The following is a 23,865-nucleotide window of genomic DNA, read 5'->3' on the forward strand; positions in this document are numbered from 1 at the left end:
CCATGGGGCAAGAAGCTGCCCAAACCTGGGGCATGACACCCAGACAGCTGGATCTGGTGGGCCAGGAGGTGCCCCAGGTTTGGTCCTTGCCAAACTCCATAGCCTGCAGGATCAGGAAGGGTGGCCAGGTGGACAGCAGCTGTCCCTGAGCTGGGGCACTGCCAAGGGCATGAAGCCCTGTAACACCACCCAGCCCTGGGAGGTTTGGAGACTCCCGCATTGAGGGCAAAGATGTGGTAGCTGCGGGCATATAAGAAGTAGGGGGACTGTAGGCGGCATCCTTCGCTGAAAGCAGAAAAGAAAAAAATATAAATACGAAAAGGAGTGAAAAAGGAGCAGCCGAGCCAGCCAGGAGTCGAACCTAGAATCTTCTGATCCGTAGTCAGACGCGTTATCCATTGCGCCACTGGCCCTGCTCGAGAGCCGCTGTTGCCCCCGTGTAGTTCAGCACAATTCTCTCCCGCCGCCTCAGCCAATGGTGGGGCTGGCGAGCCCGCCCGGCCCCGCCCTCCCCTGCCATAGGCGGTGCCCCGGCCTGGGCTCGCCAGCGCTCCCGCGGAGGTTTGTCCCGAGCGGAGCCCCGTCGCTCCGGCCCAGGGACGCGTCAGTCGGGCAGGGAGGGAGCGGCCGGGTCGGAGCGGAGCCCGCGGCCGGGGACAGCCCGAGGGGACGGATGGCGACGGCGGCACCGGTGGGAACCACGGCAGCGGCGGCCTACGCCAGCCTGAAGCTGTGAGTGACCCGCTGGGACGGGGGTGGCGCGGCTCTGGCACCTGCCGAAGAGGAGGGAAAGGGAAGGGAGGAGCCGCCGGTGGAGCGACGGTCACACGTCCCCTGCTGTCCCCTGCCCTCCCCTGGCCTGTCCTCCGCCCTTGCTGCCCGTCTCAGCCCCCTCGCTCCCCCGGGTGACCGCGAAGGGCTTGGCCTGAGGCGGCGGCTGCGTGCGGGAGGAGGACGGGGAGGGAGGACTTTGGCCGCGGACACGGTCCCCTGTCGCCGTCCATCCCACGGCGCTGCGGGCGGGCGGCTCCCGTGTCTGTCTGTCTGTCTGTCTGTCCCGCCGCCCTCCCGCGGTCCCGGAGGTCAATGCCTGCGGGGCTTCCCTTGCCGTGAGCAGCCTGCGCTGCCCGCTGCTTGTGGAGGCTCCGTCCCTGGAGCCATCCCAGCCCCGCCTGGCCGCGTTGCTGTGTCCCCTGCTCCGGGTGGCCGTGCCTTGGCAGGGCCTTGGGCCCGGAGCTCTCCGGAGGTGCCCCAGCCCGGACAGCTCTGGGGCTCTGCCCTCCTGCTGCTCAGGGGCTCGGACGCTGCTGTCAGCGTGCAGCGCCGCTTGCCAGCACAAGGTTCCCTAGGCGTGCTTGCCCATCGCTCTCTCGTCACACAAATCTGCTTTTTGTGTGGTGTGCGATGGTTTGGATGCCAGTCGATGACTGAACTTTGAGGGCTTTGAACTTTCGGGACTCTGCTGTGCAGTGCCGGCTGTGACTTTTCCAGATAAATTCTTCTAACTACCCAGTGTAATTCTATTATTAAAACAAAAATTGTTTTAGGGGAGGCTGTAACCCTTTGAACGTGTGTGTATGCCAGATATTTGTTTGCTGCCTTAATACAGCAGCAGAAGTTGCATAACCGAAAGCAGCACAAAGTTAACACTGCAAGAGGCATCTCCATTATAAACCCCACACCAGTTCGAACTCCCGAGGATATTGCTCTGAGCATGAGACTCTACAGGACTGTCTGAAGCCAAAAGTGAAGTGTCTTTGTGTGTCCTAAAGGCATTCCCAGGCTTTTGACCTCTAAGCAGTAGCTGGAAACTCCACGATTGAGTTACAGATGCCGTTTTCAGGCAGCAAAATCTGAAAGTGACTCTTAAGCCTGATTTAACTGTACTTTATGCTCTGTTGAGTTTCATTTGACAGTCATCTTTTGCATTCAGAGCAAACAGATCCTTTGCAGGTCTGTATAAACACTTTGCCATAATGCTGTTATGTGTTTCAAAGTCACCAGGCTTCTTATTTTGGTTAGATAGGTATATGAGGGTGCACCGACCCTGGAGATAATTGAATGTTGCTCAAGAGTAACATAATCAGTGATGGTAGAAAGACTTTACTTGGCAGAAAGCTTTCTTTTTTTTTTTCTTCTCTTGTCACCTTAGCAATATTTGTTTTTCTTTACGCTGATCTTGTGACATTTTTGGCTGCAGAGGAGCAAAGGTGAGTTGTGTGAGTAGCAGTTGTGTGACTTGTAGTGCACAGTTGTTCTTACTGAGAATTTTTCAAGTAAAAGCACCTTTCTGGATTCAGGCTAGTAAAAAATTCTCTCATTCAAAGTTTAATCTTGGCTAAAAGTAAGCTTTGATCTTTTTGGAACAAGGCTGTCTTAGATGTAGTTTAACATGAGTTTTTTCATCAACATGAAAACAGAATTGTTTTGTGCTCTGAAAAATGAGCTTATTTTCTTGTCATTACACCAAGTTGTGATAGTGGCTGCAGCCTTTCTACCAGCATTTGAAGATAAGGGCCATAACTTGTGTCATGAGTCAAACCTACCAGCTTGTCAAGGTCAAAGGAGAATGTTCTCATGAAAAGTCCAGGCTAGACTTCAGTTTGGGGATTTAGTGGTGGCACTGTTTGGGTTTTTGGCCGATGACTCACTCTCAAGACGATAAGGTCAGATGCTGCAGCTGCACCTTTTCTGGGGAGTCTGCATGGAGCTTCCCTGGCTGCTGTGCTCTGCAGGGCCCCGTTCTGTACATCCAGCCACAGGTTCTGGCTCTCAAAACAAACCCACTGCATTCTCCACCTTATCAAAAGCAGTGGTTCACACCCCTTGTGCTTTGACCTGTGTCATCAGTCAAGTTCAGGTGGTTACAGTGAAAGAGCTGATGTCTGGCATTTGTGCTACTTGTGGAGCTTACTGAGTTACAGCAACAGTTATTGGGAAAACTGTGAACCTGAAAACTGCTATCCACAGTTGTCACCTCTGGCATTGTTATATTTAATTAACAACTTCTGGTAGCCTCAGGAATAAACTGTAACATTCAAACAGCTATTGCAGGTATTGCATCCACAGCTGGCAGTGGAGTTGCCAGTCCAGTTAATACATAAAATTGATTGTTAAAGGTGTCTGCAGAATAGAGCAAACTCTTGACTGTTGTTTTGGCTCAGTTAAAATCGCTTTTTTCCTCTTTGTGCTTGGATGAAGGCTTACCTTGCTGATAACCTTCTCAGTATCCTGTGGGTCCATGACCCTAGCTGTGTTTCAGATTTAACTCCTCCTGCCTGTAGTTATGTTGCCTCACATGCTTTGTGAAAGTACTTGGCAGTCTTTGGTAGCCACTGCCCTGGAACACAGTGCCTTCCACTCGTGTGTGTGCTTGGGGGAGGTCTGAAAGGGCATTTGGGTTTGAAGAACACTTATAGAAAGGATAGATAAAAATCCCTTTCTTCCTGCTCCATCTAAGCAGCTGTCATGGTAAAGCTCGGGGATGTTGGTTGAGCAGGACATTACCTTATACAGTAAATTATTTTCGTCTAGAGTGAAACTTCAGTAGAAATAGACACTATGTAGCCTTTAATAGGTGCCTTTTCTTTGTTGTTTTTAAATGGTGTTTCCATTAGTTTTCTAAATCCTGGGGTTTTTCTCCCTGCAGCAACTACTGCTGTATGGGAGATGTTCCAATTCCTTGAGCTGTTTCTGCTCAAGGAGTAATATTTATGGGAGACATATAATTAGCACACCTGCTCACCTAGAAAATCTGGAATCTCTGGAGTGCTGAAACCACCAGTGTGTTTGCTCTGTTACTTAACATACTGTTGGGACTCTGCATAAACTAACATCCTGTATCTCACTGCAGTGCAGTTTGCTGTGCTCAAGATCCCAAATGCATCTCTGTGCAGTACAGGCTGTGCTTCTGGGTTGCTTTATTACAGTATTCAGAGGCTGACATCAAAGTTTCCTGCATTAGAGCAATGTTAAGTATTTATGGTGAAATAATCAATTACTGAAGTAAGGATTTGGCTGTTGAGGCCTAGAAGGCTTAAGTGACATTGAGTGAAGCACTATCTTTAGTGGCCATTAGAGCATGCTGGGTCCTCTCTCATGCTGGACCTGAGCACAGGAATATTCCTGTGTGTAAGATCAGCCTAATTAAAGTGTGAGATGCAACTGTGCATCATCTGTAGGATACACAGAGCTGCTTTATAGCGTAACTAAGGAAGTGAAACTTCACAACAAATACATAAACAAAAGAAATACTATCTCACAACTGTAAATGAGTCTGACTTTACACTTGATGTAAGCAAGCAGTGGTTTGTTCTGGTTTTGGGTTTTTTTTTAATGTCTCTCTTATGGAATCAATACTTTTCCCCTGCAACTTTGAATTGTAGGAATGAAATCTACTGACTTGCATTATCTCAAGCATCAATCTACACAGTTTCAATTGCAGAAGACTATCAAAATAATTCAAGTCACCTTCAGTAATATTTGAAATGGGAATTTGGTTATTGCAGTTCTTCAATACTTCCTCCCTTGAGTAATGTGAGTTATAGTAAAAATGTAAAATATTTGTGCTTATAACATCCTTTCTTCTTTAGCAGTACTGAGAAATAGTTCATTATAATGGTGGTCAGTTTTCCTTTAATTAAAAAAAAAGGAAATAGAAGGACTCAGATTTTGTGAAGATTTGGCATGCTGTTAAGTTCTAAGGGAAGCAAGATGGTGACACAGCAAGGTGGTGAGAGCCCTTGATGTGTTGCATGGCTCTAGACAGCAGAGACAATGCAGCTGGGGAGAAGGCAGGCTCCACTGTCACATGTGAAGTTTATACAAAACCAGAATGTGGCTGGGTGTATGAAAACCAGTTCATAACTGCAGACACTGTGGGCTTCTATGAAATACTGCTTTCCTGACTGTTATTTTTTATGCAATACTGTCACTTGGACTTTCATCTGTCCTTATTTCATTAAAAAATAGAATGAATCTGCAGTTTCTAGTTGTGAATGATCCTTTCTTCACCATTTACTATCTCCCTGTCAGATGATCAAAATGAGCATGTGTGCTGTCTAAACTTGTGGTAGACATACAGGCTTGCTGGTGAGCACAGTTTGGAGATGAACCAATTCTTGCATGCAATGTTCATCAGTTTCCTGTCTGAAAGACAAGTGAGAGGAAATCATCTTGACTCTAGCAATTTTAGGACAGAAAAATGCATTTAAGTGTGAATGAGACTACTAGCTAGTTCTGGTGATTGGTGAGGTTGTAAATCACCACTTGGGCTGGAACTGATTGGAGTCTTGGCCTCTTCCTCAACTATATTTTAGGAATGTTGAACTTCTTGCACAAATGAGGCAAGGACTAAGTGAATCATCTTTCTGTTGGAGATTTTGTAGAGCACTAATTATCCCACTTCTTCTGAAGCTCAAATTCAATATCTTTCAGGGCCTTAGGCTTTCCAGATTGTGTTGCACAGCTTTATTTAAGGCAGTTTTTAAAGGTGACCCCAAAAGTGTAGTATTTGTTCAGGTTCTGTCAACTTTGTAGATTGCTAACTTAATTTCCTCTTACCCCTGATTCCCCTCTCACTCAAGAGTCAACATTTCTGTTTCAGACTGCTGCAAGCTGCTGAAGCCTTTTTGGTCCATTGAGCTGAAAGCAGGGATGATTTGTCTTACATTCTCCACTACACTTTTGTCACCAGATTTGGTCCTGGAGGGGGCCATGGGAAGAGGACTTTGAATAAATGTGAAACATAAACTTCTAGTTTTGCTTAAACTCTAGACATTGTGTAAAAGGAAATGAAGATGATAAAGTTGTTAAAAGCAGTGGTAGTGGCAGGAAATATTGTGGTCTAGGATTTGAGAGAGAGAAATGCTGGGATGTGATCTTGCAGAGCAAGATGTATGACACACATTGAGAGAACAGCATGATTTGCAGTGGCAGCCCCAATTCTCTCTGGTTTCTTTTCAGTTTGGAGATATTGAGATAAAAGACTTCTTGTTCTTCAGGGAGAAATTGTTATTCTTGCGTGTGATAAAGAAAACATTTGTTATATGACAATTATTTGAGGTTTGTAAGCTGCTTCTCTGTTGGTTAAAAACAGGCTTTAACCAATATGCATGTGAATCTCTGTTCTGAGACTGTAGTAGTGTCATGGCCATGTTGCACTTTATAGTGTAAGGAGCAGCTTTTAAAAATATTACCATGGATGGAAATTTTTGTGCTCTGTACAGTCAGTGTAGATGTCTTGTCTGTGTTGTGCTCTTCATGCAGAGTATTCAAAAACTGAAACTGTATTCTCAACACTTTGTTTATGACCTGATAAGTTAATGTGTTTTTTTCAACTTACTTTGCTTGAGATGCTCAGATGAGTAAGAGTCTATAAGAGCATCTGTGCTAATGGCACAACAGATCCAATATTAAACTTCATAGAGTCTCTTCCCAGTTGTTGTTTTAGCTGGAATCTTGTGTGTCAGCTGACATCCCAGAGAAAGATGAGCATTCAACTAAACCAATGAGCTGCAGCTTTCTCTTGTGGAAAAAATGTGTCCTGCTGCCTCCTGCCAGTTAGCAGTAGCTTTCTGACTGCACCTTAAATGGTATAATCTCTTTTCTTTTTGGATTCTTTATCAAAGTGAGGGTTTGTAGGTGTCTTTAAGCTTGTCTTGCCCCTGTTCTATCTGTGTAAGCTTGTTTGCTTTTTGCCATGAAGACAGCTCCCATTATTGCTGTGAAACTCCCCTAAAGAGCTGGGGATGCTCATGTGCACTTCATCAAAAACAGAAGCAATGGAGGTAAAATGGGTGTTTTAAGGCTTCAGTGTTCAGTGAACTGCATGTTTATATTTCTTACTTACTTTTATTTTCAAAGATAAAGCATTTAAGATGTGTACATGAAAGATTTAAGGATGCTGATTTACAAAGGAAATACTGTAGATATGTTTCCCATTTTAGGACCCATGAACTATAATGAAGTTAAATTATCTAATGAATGAACACTTAACTATTAATTGCTTTACAGTTTGTTGTGTTATGTTGTTTGGTGGAATTTTTCAGTTCAGTATTTACTCTATTCAAACCTCCAACACTGGTGTCATTAGCACCCTGTTCTAACCAGCATCCCCCTGCTCTGCTGAGGCGCTCCAAGGGCTGCAGGTGGGTCTGTGCTCTGCCAGGCACCTCCCTGGGCTGCAGAGGGAGGCTTTGCCTCACTGGCTTTCACCAGGGGCTGCAGGGGAATCTCTGCTCAGCTCCTGGAGCGCCTTCTGCCCCTTGTTATGCACTGACCTTGATGTCTGCGGGGTTGTTTCTATCACACATTCTCACTCCTCTCCCCTGCTGCTGTTATACATGAGTGTTTTTCCCCCTTTTTAAATGTTATTCTGGAAGTGCTGCCACCATCACTGGTGGGTTGGCGTTGGCCAGCAGTGGGTCTGTCTTGGAGCTGGCTGAGATTGGCTCTGTCAGACACAGGAGGCTTCCAGCAGCTTCTCACAGCAGCCAGTTCTGTAGTGGCCCCCCTCACCCTGCTACCAGACCTGGCTATCAGACTCCTCTGATCTAAATTAGGATTCTAATTCAGCTTTCTGAAGCATTAAAAAAAATAAAAGATGCGTAGAAATGCAAGATCTATTTAGGGAGAAGGAGCCTAAAAATACCTACTCTGTTACCAGAACAAGAATTTTAAAACTCTGACCCCATGTCTTGTCAAGCCTTAAACTAAGAAAATCACTGTAAGAGTCAAGAGCAATAGTTTAGGAATGTTTGGGGCATTTTGTTTGTTTCCTGAGCATTTCCTGTGTATGGCTACAAGCCACTTCTGCATATCCCTCCTCTCGATTCAAAGTGTAACATGTCTGGCTTGTTGCAATTACCACAATGGGTGTGGTTTTAAGGAACACTTCTAAAAACTGTTTATGACTAGCATTGGGTTTTGTGCTGGTTTTGGGGGGAAGGACAGCAAAGATGGAATGAGATGTGAACAGGAAGCCGATGTGTGACTTGTCTGTCTGGTGCAGGGGTACCTGTTAATGCCACATGTGTTATGTACACCTGGCTAACTTGTCTGGGAAATGGTAGTGTTGAGACCCCTGCTTCAATAAATTAGTGTGCCACTTGAACTTTTCCATTTCTTCTGTGTTGTTTCCAGTGGATTCTTGCAATACTGACAACACTAATGTGAAACAGGTGTGTTTACAATTTATGTTTATTAGACTTGCATTAAGGATGCGGTCTGATCTGTTTTTGGTTTAAAAACTTCTGACTTTGTGTTGGGTTTTGGCTTATCAGATATGGTTCAAGCTTACAGGAATCAGAGTGGACCACTACATGCACAAATTTACTTCCATGTCTTTACCTTATGGTAATGGAACAGGATTAAGATTGTTAAGCAGGCCATTAATTTTGCAATAGCTGATGAGCTGGACTTGGGGCTTTTTTTGATTTTATTTTGCCCACTGCCAACATCAGTGGCTGTTGAGAAGCAATCCAGTGAGAATTTTGCTATTTGGCAGCTGAAATAAGGTGTAAAATTGATTGCTCTGTCTTCACATGGTGAAGAATAAACAAACCCCAACTAAGTTCTGCTAAACTAATTCCTTTTTCCTGTCTCTCCCCCTACAGGCATATAACGCCAGAGAAGTTCTATGTGGAAGCCTGCGATGATGGAGCAGATGATGTGCTTGCCATTGACAGAGTCTCCACAGAAGTCACTCTTACAGGTGACTCTCCTCACCAGTACTTCTCAATACAGTCTTCTCTGTCCTTTTTGTCTGTTTTACTCTAGAAGTCCAAGAAGATCTTCAGGACATTACTGAGATAATACTGACATAATTGTTTTTACTTTGTTACTGTTTAAAACAATGCTTTGCATTCTGTTCTGCAGAGCTTTGTTTCAGATGCCTTTTGGCTGTGGGTTTGATGCTGAGGGTTCCCAGGGTGATAGTGCTTGCCTGTTCTTTGGTAAGACTGTCCATCACAACAGGGGAAGCTGACTCATCCAGCCTAGTTGGGGTTGGTGCTAGAAGTTCAAGATCAAACAGGGAAAGGATTGAATACTGGCATTCTTCAGCTTTTGCACATTGTCCCAGTGCTGTCTTTTATATAAAACTGAAACCTGACTTTTCATAATGCCTCCAGAAATAGCAACAGTAAAAAACTTCTTACTAGAAATTTTCATTCTGTGTTGCAAATCCAGATTCAGACGTCAGTGGGAAGAGTCTTAAGCCTGTTGACGTCTTGAAAATTTTAGTTACATTTTTAAAAGAGTATGAAACAAAGAACTTTGATTAAATAACAGTAAAATGAAGGCACTGGGTGACTTCCTTTTTGATACTTCAGGAGTTTGGTAGCACAGTATTACTGATCTCCAAACAGACAGAAATGCTACAGTAATAGTAATATAAAAGCAGTCATTGTCTCTCTTCTATAAGGCTTCTTGTATCCTTCATGTAAGAACAGTGTGCCCATCCCACTGATACTTTTGGTATCATAGTAGATTATTTCAATTTCTCTTTCAAAACTGTCCCTTCAAAACTGTCAAAATAGTGATCCCAAGTCTTTTGTCAGTCTGCATCTCTCTTACTGCTGCTCTTTTATCAGATGAACCTGCAAGGTGTTTAAAGCAAAAGTAGATTCCAGGGTTACCTTTCTCAGTTTTCTGAGTTCTCAAAAAATGCTTCATTCTGGGGAATGGTTTGAGTTTCTTTCAATTTCTCTAAAATCCCTTCTGTTGTTTTAGAAATGTAGATAGATTAAACTTACACATTATAAGACTTTTAATTGAGATTTGGATCCTTTTTGGCTCTCCTGGTGTATTGTTTGGAATACTGTGTCCCTTGCCTCGTGTGTGCTGCTGTTGGTAGTATTGCAGAGACAGCTTAGGTCTTGTGAGACAGAAATAGACTAAGGTTCAGAAGATACAAGCAGACCTGGGAGGCACAAGCACTTGTGGTTTGGTTATCCTTTATGTCTTGATGGCTTCAAAACAAAGCTTCTGGAAGCTGTCAGGACAATACATTATTGAGGAATCTGCTTGCTATGCTATCATGAAAATAAGCTCGAATTTAACTGAATGACTAGTTTGATTAAATTTGAGAAATTGGTTAGAAGGTGGGTTAGAATCCCAGATCCTCCTCCCAGAGCTCCATCAGGCTTTGAAATTCAGCTGCTTTCTTTCTTATACTTAAATATACTTATATTTATATACTTATAAATATTCTTATACTGTAGCAAAACTTGATTTGACAGGGAAGGCTGGAGAAACCTAGTTCTAATTGTGTTCCAATACAGTCATGAAAGAAGCATTCTGAAATTCTGATGTTATTTTTTTCTGCTTTTCAGTTAAAAAAGATGTTCCCCCTTCAGCTGTTACAAGGCCTATATTTGGTATTTTGGGAACAATCCGATTGGTGGCAGGTAAGGAGAACAGGACTCTGCTCTTTAAAAATACTTAGACAAAATAGATTGCTGAAGAAGCTTTAAAGGCAAAAATAGTATTTGCAAGTATCTGAGGATGCACTTTCATCAGTGTGATAGGCTTTCCATGTGGCCTCTAGAGGATGGAGGCATCCAAATCTACTTTATCACAAATGTGTGGGTAACTCTTAAACCAGGAGGTGCTCTAAAGGTAGGGTTAACTGGTAGTTGTTTGAGTTATAAGAAATGCATTTCAAATGAGTGCAAAGCTCATCTACTTATTCTTTGTAACTATTTTAATCTGAGCTGCAGGATTTGGTGCAACAGAAGTGTTGTGTTGTGAAGCTTGATCAATACTCATGGTACACAAATAGCTGAGAGTGACTGGAGGATAGACAAGTAGATGCAGCTGTTCAAGTAATGATTGTGTTGCAGCTGCCCTACAAATGCAAAGAAAATCCAACATGAAAAGGGCAAGGGCAGACTGGAACAATTCTAAGTTTGGAGAGTTCTAGGATAATATAAGAATAAGTTGTCCAGTTTTTCTAAGTGTCTCAGGTCTAAGCAGCCAGTGTCCTGAATACACATGATGCATCAAGTGGAAGCTTTTGGGAAAGTAAGCATTGCTGCTCCAACAATCCTTTTTATAAAATTTGGTTGAGTTTGAGACTGAAATACTCTGAAAAATGATGTAATAAGCAGCATACATACTGAATAAAACCCCCATATGTAGAAGGGATTAGAGATCACTCACTGCAGTATTCCCAACTGAGGCAAAGGGTCATTGTGTTGAATGCAGTGACTTCTGCAGGATCTTAAAGCTGCTGAACTTTCTATGCCCACATTCTAAAGAATTGTGGTCTTGCAGAGTAAGAGCAATGAATGGATACATGTGTCTTAGGGACTCCACGAGTGCTGACTGTTTGATAACTGAACTGCCCCAAAGGGGAATTGTCATCACTTACAGGCTTGGTAATGACTACTTTTCATCTGCCTGAATATTAAATAAAATATAGAATATGTTATGTCTCTTAAAAGCTTGGGTTTTTTTTCATTCTGTCCCCCAGAGCTTTGCACTGAGTGTTAGCATACAGCTGTCAAAGTGAAGATGTTATTAGTTAAATTAAATGTTCAGCTAAGTGTTATTAGGCAGTTCACTGCTGTGAACTGTAAAACTGACCCTGTGTCTAGCAATGCAGCATCTTTAACAAATATAAATATTCTTCGCCTATTGCAGTATTAAGAGTAAAATTTTTCTTCAAAAACAAGGTGATACTGAAATATGCTGTGCTTAGAAATATGGTTGTGTTGTGTTCACCAGCAAGTGTAAATTAATTGCTCTGAGTGAACTGTCCATGATTATGGGTAGGTTTTTTGCTTTGCTACTCATACAGCCAGGGAAACAGCACACTTCCTGGCTTAAATAGGTAAAAGAACCCCAAATCTTTGTACAGTTTTGAATCTGTTAGGAGGAATATTTTTTCTTGAGAAGTCGAATAGTCTTTTTTGCTTTTGAAGCATACTTCCTTTCATGTATTTTGGGCTTACTCTGTGCTTTTCAAACCACATTCAAGAGCATTGGCCTCTTTCTGAGTTGGCAAACCTGAAGATTTTCAGACTTTCACTGATCAGAAGTAAGAGTAGGTGACACTTTATGTTGTCTGCTGTTTTTAAAGTTCCTTAAACTTAGTGAGCAGCTCGAGATCTCTGAACATAGAGAAGTAGGTAGCTTAGAAAGTACATTTTGCTTTTGCTCCAGCCCTGTGTGTTTTGCTACACTTAAGAACACAAAGTCCTGTTGGTTTCAGTTTTCTGATATGGTATAGGCTGCTTTTCTCAATACATGCAATTTTTTGCCTTTTTTAAACTTTGTTCTTTCTGATTTACAGGCACATATCTTATTGTAATAACAAAAAAGAAAAAAGTAGGTGAGATTTTTGGTCATGCAATCTGGAAAGCAACAGACTTTGACATCCTCTCCTACAAAAAGACCATGCTGCACTTAACTGATATTCAGGTAGGTACATTGATTAGGGGAGTGTGGAGCCTGCCTTTTGCAGTTTTCTCAAAATTCTCTGATTTTGTGGATTCCCACATGAGGAAGCTATAAATTCTTTTTTTTTTTTTTTGGAAGCTTGGAAGCTCTTTGAACAATACCCTTTTCTGATTTGTTCACGTTACTAGAATGGCTCTAATATTTGGGTATGGATGTATATAAAATCAAGGTGATAAAAAGTATATAAAATTCAAGGTGATAAACTCACATGGTACAACTTAGAATATCATTGCAGCTTATGGATGTGCATTTTTGCTTCTATTAAATGGTACACCCTTCTTAATGCTTCTGTTAAGTCTTTCTCAGAGGTTTACTCTTCTGACAGCCCCTACAATAAACTGCATAGCTGTCACCTTATCTGTCCTGCTTTCTTTATTGGAATTGTTCAATTACTTAATTACTCAGCAGGGAAAATTTGACTTTTACCTTTTTGAGGGAGAGATAGGTGAAGGTTTTTTTTAAAACAGATTTGTAATGGATTGATAAAGAGCAGGTCAGGGTATCTAACCAATGGAGCTGGGAGGGAATTTGATGCTTTTTCAGGAAAGGAGTGAGGTTGAACCAGAGCATAGATTATAACTTTCCTTTTGTCTTACCATCTTGTTTTTTGGGGTTTTTTTGACTGAATAGTTTTCAGGGAAACCAACAGTTTCCCTTTTGCTTGGGAATTGTTAGGATTTGTTTAATATCAGTAGCTATTTGCCTCACTGGAATACTGTTCTCTGCTCTCCACTGTTGTTGCAGAATTTGATTGCAGTGTGCTAGCTGCAAGTTACCAGTGAACTGGTATCAGAATTGCACTCTCATGCTTTCCTTCTTGTGTGGTAATCTCTGGATGATGTCATGTATTGCTAGAGCACTAGCAAAAGTCATCTCATCACTTCAAAAAGTAGTGGTAGCTTACAAGAGTAAAATATTTTGATAGCAGTATCTGACAGCTCTTTTGTTCTTTCCTCATCCCAACAGTTGCAGGACAATAAAGTATTTTTATCAATGCTTAACCATGTCTTGAGCGTGGACGGGTTTTACTTCTCAACAACCTACGACCTAACACACACCCTGCAGCGGCTGGCCAACACCAGCCCAGAGTTCCAGGAGATGAGCCTTCTAGAGAGGGTAAGCATTTGAGTTTGCTTCATGTCTGTGTCTTGCAAATTGTCAGTCAGTTTGGTGCAGATGATGTTTAAATGATGCTGGTGTTTTCTCCAAGCTGTTAGGGGTTGTATCTGAACACACTGGTCCACACAAGTCTCGTAGCTTGTGAGCAGCACAACGTTCTAGGGATCTGTTCTGATCTCATGTCTCACTTCCAGATTGGCAGTTGGAACCACTTCTAAAGTGTACTTTAAACTGACTTTGAAAAATCCAAAAGAAATTAAATATTGCCTCTCATATTGAACACTTCTAATTACAAGAAGGAGCTGAGCATTTTGGGCAATTGAGAGAAAGCAAGTCATTCCTTTGAGTGGGGGGAAGGAATCCAAAGTGGAGTAAGTTGTGCTTGTGTTCCTGTTCTTTTCCAGGATGACTTGGGATAGATCTGAAGGTTTTATGGCTGTCAGTCTTGGGATGTTGTATTCTTTCTGAAGTATTCCAATTCTTTGTGTGAAGCATGAATTTAGTATGCTGCTTTTGTCTTAAAGGCAGCAGCCAAATGCAATTTGAACTTGAAATTTTCTTGTGTATGTATTGATGGGGTTTTGTTTTGGTTTGGTTTTTTAATATTGGAAAAACTGTTTACGTTTGGGGATTGTTTTGCATCATCAAATGTTGCTCAGGCAGTGCTCTTGCCAGGGAGAACAAGGACACAAAAGGATTGGTTTGCCTTAAAATTGTGTCACTTCAGAAGGTTGTTTGAAAGGCAAAGTACAGTAAAAAAACATCAATTACAAGTAAATTCAGATATCATATGGTTAATTGCAGTGTAATTTCATATGCCCATGGCTGCAGTATAATGGCTTTTCAAAAGGATTAGGGCAATTTTGAACATCTCCAGTTTTTCTCTGCAAGAGAGAAGTCTGGTTTGTGTTTGGAGTGTGGGTGTTATTATTTGATATTTGTGTTTGTTGTTTTTTATAACAGTACTGGTAGAAGGAAACAACCACAGCGTAGGGGCACCAATGCATTATGTTCTGCAGCTCAGTTGTCAGTGGTTTAGAAGTGTCATGCAAGAGTAGCTAAAAGAATAGCTCTCTCCAATCTTTATTTAGATTTCTAGTTGAGGATATGAAGGCTGCTGACGAAAGAAGGGAACTTCATCTCCATTTGTACCCGTTCATGTAAATTTACATGATGCTGTGGATGCTATGATACTGCCTTTATGTTGAATTAAACAGAACTGACAGTCTCTAAAAGCATCTTGGCTTTTTGTTTCTTGCTGCAGGCAGATCCACGGTTTGTATGGAATGGGCACCTTCTGAGAGAATTTATTGCTCAACCAGAGGTAAACACTTAGTAATGATTCTGGGAACAAATATACTTCTGCTATTAGTATGCAATATCTTTTTGTGATTCTGTCCCTTTCAGACAGCCAGAATCTAGTATAACATGCCTAATCATCATCTAGTTTAGCACAGTGAGTCTTCTGCTTTCAAACTTCCAACTTTGTCAATGTCCTCAGTAGTACTTCTAGAAAGCTACTTTTTTGAAAGTGTCAGTATTTGAAAGTACTGTGCTGTGAAGATAGCTGCTCATATAAACCAAAGGGGAAGTTACACTGCACAGTGTATGCTTTTCAAGTTTTTGAAGTTTATTTCTTTATTTATTTATCTTTGGGTATAGGCGAGGTCCAGTTCATCGCTTTTTTCCCTAAGACTGTCTCTCATCATTCTCTATGAATGCAGTTTAAATTCCATTTTGCTAGTGAACAGATCATAAAGCTGGTAATTGAAAGTAAGACTGACAATTTAGATTCTTCCAGTTAATTTTAAATGAAGGCTAGCATTGTAACCCTTGAATTCACTTAATCCAGCAAATACAAGTGCATGACCATGAGCCACAGCTGTGGCACCTGAATGGCCAGACTGTCTAAGCTCCTTCCTGCCAGAGACCTCCTCTGTCTGTTAAACTCCTTGGATTGCCTGCACTCCAGCCGCCTCCCCTCTCCAGCAGTGCTTTGCATTTATCAAAGCAAGTGACGCACAGCTTCTATTTCTGCCTCAGTAACCTGTGGAGATGTGCTGGTACATTAGACAGCGCTGTTCCAAAAGGCTGCATTGTGCACTGCTTCTGGAATGTGGAGATAGCAATTGGAGAAGGGCTGTTGTGCATATTCCAGGGGGATATTCCAGGGGGTAACCTGTGGAGATGTGTTGGTACGTTAGACAGCACTGTTCCAGAAGGCTGCATTGTGCACGGCTTCTGGAATGGGAAGATAGCAGTTGGAGAAGGGCTGTTGTGCATATTCCAGGGGCATATTACTGGGTCTAAAGTTTGCATAGTGCTATGCAAATAAAGCTTGGGAAATGAGAGAGAAGCTGTGGTGGGAACAGCAAAGGAAAATCAAGTGTGGCTGGCTAGTGAAAACAGACCTAGGGCACATAGCACAGAAGCTGAAAAGAGAGGTAACTGATATTTTTAGGCCATGCTTCCCCTCTCATTGATTACAGGTGTCTTGATGCAGGAACAGTTTTTGGTAATGTTAAGTGTGGAATTTCTGACTTCTAGTATTGAACTTTAGCGTTTTCTTGAAAGATTAAGTTATTCAGGAATGGAAATACAGGAAAAACCCTGGAGCAGGCATTTTGAACATTACTCACATAAAAATACATCTTACTGAAGGCTTCTGTAACTACTGTCTCTGCATATGTCCTTCTGGGGAGGTAAAGCAAACACACCGTGTCAAAGGTTTTTCAGCAAGCATTGCTTTATATCTGGTGTGTTTGTAGGAGAATAAATGCCATGTATAGGGAGGACAAAGCAGCTTGCTTTTTGTCTAGGCTGCTTAATTAGGATTAGACTTTTACTTTTTTCTTCCTGCTGATAAGGGTTGCATATGTTGCTGTTTTCCCTGAACTTTTTTCCTCAGAAAGGAATGCTTCACCTTAAACAAAAAGTAAAGTATATGAAACTACCACACAATCCTTAGGCAAAGCATAATCACTCACTTACCTTTTTTGGTTACTAGTGTTTAATAGTTTTCACATGTGTTTGTGTTTTTCAGATCCATAGGTTTGCTACACCAGTGATGCATGGATGTATCCTTTTGTTCTGTAAAACTGTGCACTGGAAATGGGTGGTCCAGTAACAAAATGGCTGCTGTGAGGCTGCTCTGTTGTTACACTGGCAATTATAACACAGAGCACATTGTCACAAATAAGTTATAGTTTGCTCATATATGAGTGTTCCATATTGTTTGATAGTCTACTCCTGTGTTAACTCCCTGGAATATTCTGCTTTATGGGTTTAATGTATTTGATTTTACAGTCTTGGTTTGCATAACTGTCAATAGGAAGGTTAAGATTAATATGGCAGATGCTCTCCCATCAGCTTTAGTACTTTTTTATCTTGCTATAAGGATGCATTTAATTTAGATACAAAATAAGGGAGGACAGTTTTGACTTGAAGGAGTGCTTATGGATGTTGATGACTAAAAGGATAAGTTCTGCTGAAGGCTCCTGGAATGCTTTTCCTGGACAGCTGCTTTTTCTACACCAACAGTTTGGGAAACTGCCTTTTTAGCAAAGCAGTCATGAGTTTATTTTTGAGAAGGGATGAATGCTGCAAGGAAGCTGAACACTTTCTGGAGGCAGTGTGTGATAAACAGTAAGTCCCAGGTAGTTGCTCCTGGACCGAGTATGAAAAGGACTGGCAAGGCTGGACAGAGCAACTCATGCCATGTTCTGCTTTGTTCATCCATTGCAAAGGCCCCTCAGGTGTGTGCAAGGAATGGTTTCCAGATGGAATCAGTTGATCTGATAGGACTGTCAGCAGCTGGCAGATCTCCAGTCCTTCCCTGTGACTTCACTTAATGGAAAATGTTGTGGGAGTAGGCAGAGAGACAAAGGAAAGAGAGCAAAAGGGAGATATTGAAACACCCTAATCCTTATCCTGCTGGTTCTGGGTAAATTGCAATTAACAACTGACAGACTGCAATTAACACCTTCCTCGAGCCTGTTTCTTCACTGTATAAAAAATTAGCATAAGTAATATTTGTTTTAAACAGAATTACAGAAAACCGTAGACAACTCAGGAATTGGAAGAAATGGGATTTCTAGCAGTAAAAGTGCTAGAAAAACCCCACAGCAGAATTGTTACAGCACCACTAGCAGATAGTTCAATAATATCAAAGTTGCCCTTTTTTTTCCCCATGTAAACCCAAATATATTTTTTCAACTATGTGTGCTGGGCTTTTAGTCTTGCAGTGCTGAGAAATAATGGACTTGGATAGTTGAGATTTTAATCACCTGAAGCCCTGAACTACATTAAGTATTTACCTTGCTGCTCCAAACCAAAGCCCTTCTAAAGAATAGTAAATTCTGTCTTGTCCTTATCTGTATATGTGGAAGTTGTGGAAGTTTGTTGGCAATCTGTGCTCATTTTAAGTGAGCACAGATTGCCATCAGAAAATAGGCTGACAATTGCTAAGCAGCTAATGTTAGAGGTAACCTTTCTTGCAGAATACTGTTGCCTGTGCAAATGTTGAATTAAAGGGTAGAGGACCTGGCAGTAATTTTCCAGGGAAACAGAGGAATGGGTATTTTTCAGCCTTAATTTATGAATTGAGAGAACATTCTAGATGGGGACAATTTGTATTATATTTTGGGGGTTGTTTACAAACAGTATTGGCATAAATACAAACAGAAATCAGGGTGACTCATGTATGAAATCAGTGTTCTTTAACAGAGCTGAGGTGCTCATGTGTGACCCAGCTGCTTTATGTCCCATTTGAATCATAGATGCAGAACCTAAATTTCACTTGAGACAAAGTATCTAGACTCTTCAAAGGGAAGACTGCAGTAAACTAATTTAAAAATTAACCATTTTAAACTTTTGCTTGCTTTAAAGTGATAGGTTTCAGTTTTTAGGGGCAAAACATGCAAACTGGTGAATCTACCTGGAGAAATTTTTCATGACTGCTGGTCTCTATTAAGACTTGATAGCTTACTGCAGTCCCAAATAAGTGCCACTATAAGTAGCATAAAACAAGAGTAAAGATGAAACTAATTGTTGTTGCCCCTTTTTGTTGGGCGGTCCCAGGTGTATTTGGCACTTTGGGTATGTAGCCTGGGCTACAGGAAACTGTTCTTGTGTGAGAAGCTCACACTGGAGTCTTCATGTGTGTTCATTCTCTTTTTCTTCACACAGATTAGAAAGCCAGTCTATTTTACTGCTAGTTCTGGCATTTGTAGATGTGATGTATGTTGTGCTTATGGGTGCAAAATGTATACCCCAAGATATCTACTCTTCTAAAAGCCTAGAAAAAATTTTGAAGAGGTATTTTTGAAGTAGTTGTTAATTTTTAAAACAATAGGGGCAAGAAACTATTAAGGTAGTCTAATGAAATTATGTATGAGATGGATTCCTAATTTTTAATTAGGACCATAAGACACAGAATAAACTTCTTTAGAATCACATTTTCTCAAAACTACAGAAGTTTTAATGATTGCTCATCAGTGACATCACCATTGAGTGTTGTTTTGCAATGTGCATATTGATCCTAATATTGTTACTGTCTCTCAAGTTTAATGTTCAGCTGTTGTTGGGGTGACAAATGTTTACAGATTTGAGTGTAGTTTCTTGGTTCCTTGAAGTTTCCTACCTTGATGTATAAAAATATCCTAATGAAACGTTGGAGTTTTTCCTGAGTGTTGTTCATCAGTTATCACTATGCACTCTTGTTCTATTAATGGCAAATGTTTTGACTGGCTGCTTATTTCCAGAAGAAGCTGTTTCAGGGCTGGTGTACGCTACTATGTAAGAGGTAAAAGAAAAAAGCTGATTTATTCAAAAAATATGTGTTCCATCTGCACATGTGAGTTACCTTTAAGAGTAAATGAAAAAACATTGTTTAGTTTGTCTTGGGCTTCTTCCTCCAAAGAAAATATTAAGAACCGAAGCATTTTTTGGTATTTATTAAAATGGACTCTTCTTCATGTCTTTAAGACATAACTGCAAAAGTTTTGTAGTGATTTTTAGCAGATGGCTGTTTTCATTTATGCTAAGTGCAAGTGTGTAATAGCCCTTTTGGTCTAGCAGTAAATCCAGGTAAGAGCATCACTGGTGCTGGCAGGGGAGCCCTGAGTGGTGTTCTCTAATTGTTTCAAGTTAAAAAGCAAACAGGGCAGTGAATTTAAATTACTTTCTCTGTTCTTAGCCCCAACATACATGCTTTTGAAGAAATTTGTCCATTTCTGCAGTACCATTGTTACAGAATTCTGAATATTTTGTTGTCAGAGCACTGGTATTTCATTTCATATTAAATTATAATCTCTAGTGCTAGAAATGTCAAAATGTGTTAACTTGAAGAAGCACAGTTCTGCTTAAATTTGGTGTAGATCATATTAAACTTTTACCAAGGTTGCGTTTAATTTTATGTTGTCAGGCAGCTCTGTGCTTCCTGTGAGGGCTTAAAAGGGAGGGGTAGGAATCCTTTTGCTGATGTGCTGTCACTGTTTTGCAGGCAGGCTGAGCCAGCTAACATGGTCTTTTTCCTTCACAGGTATTGATTCAGAAGGGCACGCTGCTAACTTTGTGGAGACAGAACAAATTGTGCATTACAAGGGGAGCAAAGCATCGTTTGTTCAGGTAAAGTCACTGTAAGGAACAGATACATAGATAGCTCTGTCTTGTTTGCATATCTTATATGCAATCTATATTTAAAAGCATAAACTAAACAAACAGACTGAATTAGTTTCACAAAATAAACCTGTCTGCTTTATTTTTAAATGTCTAGTGGGTTTTGTAAATTCTGCTGTTTAAAACCGTTACCATTCTTTTGCAGACCCGTGGATCTATTCCTTTTTTCTGGTCTCAAAGACCAAACCTCAAGTATAAACCAAAGCCACAGATCAGCAAGTCAGTAAACCATGTATGTGAGTGTTTGTGTCTTGGGGTTTTAACATGTTACTGGGCTCATGTTTGTGTGATAGGGTTGCAAACTATAATCAGGAGAATAAAAACCAGCAATACTGGATTGAGCATTATTTTTTAAAAGTAATAGCAAGAAACCTTGTACTTCTTGTAATGAATTAAAAGGCAGAAAAAAATGCAGGCATCAGTGGGAGTAGTTTCTCTTTGGATCCAGTTTGCAGCAGTTTTAGTATCTGTACAATACTCTTTATCTGTAGCATTTTTAATGAGGAGAACTGAATGGACTGGGAGGAGGAAAGTGGGAATGTTTTGGCACAATAGAGAACATCAAACAGTAATAAGCATCGTCAAAAATATTATAATGGTGGTTCCTTGTAAAGCACAGATCTTAATAGTAGTGTACATCTGTCAACCCATTTCCTTTCTTTTCCAGATGGATGGCTTCCAAAGACATTTTGACTCACAAATAATTAGCTATGGAAAGCAAATGATTGTCAACTTGGTATGCTTTCCCTTGTTCTTCCTGAAAAAGTTGTTGTTCTTCTAAGCAGGCTTCTGAGTAATTCTGTCTTTGTTTTCCCTTTTCCCAGGTTAACCAAAAAGGCTCAGAGAAGCCTCTTGAGCAAACCTTTTCAAAAATGGTGAACAGCATGGCAAATGGAATGGTCAGGTACATGTGACATGAAGTGATACATTTTAAGCATTCCCTCTGAGACTCGCAGAGTGGTCAGCTCTTCAGGGGCCTTTACCAACTCTGTGATTTTTTGCATTTTATATTTATGAAGTAACTTATTAGGAGCAGACACAGGCAGAGAATAAGGAAGAAAAGTAAGAGAAAATGGTAATTCCAGTATTGGAGCCATAGTATGCAATGGAGATTGTCCGCATTTTGGGAAAAGGAAAATCATGCCCTGTAGAACTAGCTTCTGGCAAAAGGGCTTGGTTAGATTGCTAACTTAGTGAGGCAGTGCTGACTGTTAGCAAAACTGGATGGAACAGTAAGGGGAACGAGCAGTTTAAATGCCTGGAGCTCAGTGTAACAATGGACCAAGAGTGGAGAATCCAGTTGGATTATGAGAAATTCCATCCCTTTGTGGGATACAGAGTGCAGTACGCAATTTTACAACCTGTCTGTGCTTGCTTTTGTTAATTTCTGGAGGGAGAGCTTGTATCCAACCCACACAGCTATTTGCCCCTCTACCTTATCCTTGATATTACTGTGCATTAGTTTTTTTATTCTGTGCATATTTGCTATAAAGTCATCTGGTGGAAACCAAGATGTGAAATTATGTGAAGGTGCATTTTGGTGATGTACTGTATATGTTCAAAAGTGGTATTTGGCAGCCCTATTTTACTACTGCTATCAAAATCCACTTTCTTGGTTAATTGTTTTTGATGATGTTGACCTGCCAGAGTCAAACTGAAGACTTCAGTTAATTGTTTCAGTGTTCATCTTTCTTCATGCACAGTCCTGAAATCTTGTCAAATAACTTTTGGGTTATGAATGCTTGAGGGGAGGAGTGTAATGCCCTGTTATTCATAGCAAACATATACACATAAATGTTTAATTAATCAAGTACCACTCATTTAGAGTACTTATTGCCAGAAATCAGCTGTTAAAATTATTTTCCAAGTCAGTAGCTGCTTAATTTTCATATGACAGTTAGGTTAGCTGCTTAAACAGAACCTGTCTCAGGTTTCTAGAGTGACAGAGGAAATTATGTCAGCAAAATATGTTGTATTTCAACACCTGTGTCTAGTTCAAAGTGAACAGAGAACAAAAGAATCCTGGTGGGGGGAAAAAAAAAGACATTAAGATTTGTATCCCTTCTGTAAGAATGGAACATATACACAACTTGGAACACAATGTGTGCTTCCCCAGACTAACAGTGTTTTGTAAAGAATTTTAAATGGTGTCAACATTCACACTAAGGGTGCAGCATCAGGAAGATGACTTTCAGCACAACTGCAGATCTTACCAGTGCTCTGTCATCTCTGAAGAAAAACAAGTCCTCTGTCACTACCTGTTTTATAGATCAGGCTCTTACTGTAGAATTTTCTGTAACCTTCACTGCAGTCCATACATAATCTGAAAAGCTGCTTCTCTCTCTGAACAGATACGTGGCGTTTGACTTCCATAAAGAGTGCAGTCGGATGAGGTGGGATCGGCTTCAGATTTTGATGGATCAACTGGCAGACCAGCAAGATGAGTTCAGGTAAGGCTCTGCAGTTCTTTCACCTCTGTGCTGTTAAAATGAGACAACTTCTCAGAATTTCTGTTGTCTTGCATTAAGGCACAGTAATACAGAGCTTCTGTAGTCATCTGTGAAGAAGATGCATTAGTGTGTCCATATCTCTGGTGTCTTGCTGACACCATGTGCAAGGTTAGACACGTGGTTGGGGGTTGGATGTAGAGCCCACATTGCCTCTCCATAAAGTGAGTCTGAGAATTGCAGCAACCCTGAGTTGTGGCAAGAGCTGCCTTTGCCTTTGTAAGGTTGGGTGGAAGGTTAGACAAAGAAATGAATGTGCGTACACCTGGAGCTATTTAAAAGCAAATCTCTTTAGATTATATTTGTTTTCATCCATGGTAATTCCAGGTTGCATTGGCAGCAAACTCTTCTGCCTCATAGTGTAAAACACTGGGTGTTCCTTCCACAGGCATTTGTAAAAGTGTTTTCTCTAACACATATTTTTGTGGCTCCAAACCTTGCATTGGCACTGGTTGTTAGCCCTTGCTAATATAACTAACCCACAGGGAAACACATTCTTATTTTCTGTAGTCATATCAAAATACACAAAATGTCCAAATCAATTTAAATCTTTAGTTCCACAAGTGGGTTTTTGGTCATAGCTACTTGTAGACCTGTAGATTGCTAGGGAAGTAGTTTACTTTGTTCTGCTTTTCTGATTGCTTCCTTCCTGTTCTTGGAGCCCTGTGACTAAAGTAGATTAGCTAAAACAGTAGAAAACTAGCAGTGGTATAGTCTGTCCTGACAAAATAAAATGAGGTAAGGTGTGGACTAGAACAAGAGTCTTGTTAATAAAGTCTCTTGCCTGGAGTGATGGCTATGGGAATGATATAAATTAATCAGCTTATAGTTACTATTCTGTCTACCACAAACCTTAAAAACTCATTAAAACCTAATGAATAAATTGACTTTGAACACCTCAAATAAGGAGAAATAAGATTGCAGTTTTTTCTTATATAGCAAGGATCCTTTATTCTTAGAATTAATGCTAAATCCTTTAACTTGTTTACTGCCAGCTGCCACTGGAGGCATAGAAAATAACCAGATTTCCTTGAAATGAAAACTTAAAAAAAGCCATCTCTAAAACAAGATATAAAATTGAAGACTCATTCTCAAG

General features: G+C 40.8%; 1 protein-coding gene and 1 non-coding gene across 2 annotated transcripts in view; one reads left to right on the forward strand and one right to left on the reverse strand.

Annotated features, from left to right (window-relative positions):
• Nucleotides 1–340: 340 nt before the first annotated feature.
• Nucleotides 341–413, reverse strand: TRNAR-ACG (transfer RNA arginine (anticodon ACG)). Its single transcript has one exon. It is a non-coding gene; the product is annotated as a tRNA-Arg (tRNA).
• A 96-nt stretch (nucleotides 414–509) lies between these two features.
• Nucleotides 510–23,865, forward strand: part of SACM1L (SAC1 like phosphatidylinositide phosphatase) — a 29,555-nt gene continuing 6,199 nt past the window's right edge. The window contains exons 1-13 of the mRNA XM_005485849.4: nucleotides 510–732; nucleotides 8,616–8,713; nucleotides 10,335–10,409; nucleotides 12,299–12,426; nucleotides 13,432–13,581; nucleotides 14,849–14,908; nucleotides 16,628–16,661; nucleotides 19,286–19,387; nucleotides 20,126–20,211; nucleotides 20,408–20,494; nucleotides 20,930–20,998; nucleotides 21,087–21,166; nucleotides 22,614–22,712. Of these exons, the coding sequence (XP_005485906.2) occupies nucleotides 674–732; nucleotides 8,616–8,713; nucleotides 10,335–10,409; nucleotides 12,299–12,426; nucleotides 13,432–13,581; nucleotides 14,849–14,908; nucleotides 16,628–16,661; nucleotides 19,286–19,387; nucleotides 20,126–20,211; nucleotides 20,408–20,494; nucleotides 20,930–20,998; nucleotides 21,087–21,166; nucleotides 22,614–22,712 (1,127 nt within the window). The 5' untranslated portion in view covers nucleotides 510–673. The remainder of the gene's footprint in view (nucleotides 733–8,615; nucleotides 8,714–10,334; nucleotides 10,410–12,298; nucleotides 12,427–13,431; nucleotides 13,582–14,848; nucleotides 14,909–16,627; nucleotides 16,662–19,285; nucleotides 19,388–20,125; nucleotides 20,212–20,407; nucleotides 20,495–20,929; nucleotides 20,999–21,086; nucleotides 21,167–22,613; nucleotides 22,713–23,865) is intronic.

The sequence above is a fragment of the Zonotrichia albicollis genome, chromosome 1, assembly GCF_047830755.1.
Source record: "Zonotrichia albicollis isolate bZonAlb1 chromosome 1, bZonAlb1.hap1, whole genome shotgun sequence".
Lineage (NCBI taxonomy): Eukaryota > Metazoa > Chordata > Aves > Passeriformes > Passerellidae > Zonotrichia > Zonotrichia albicollis.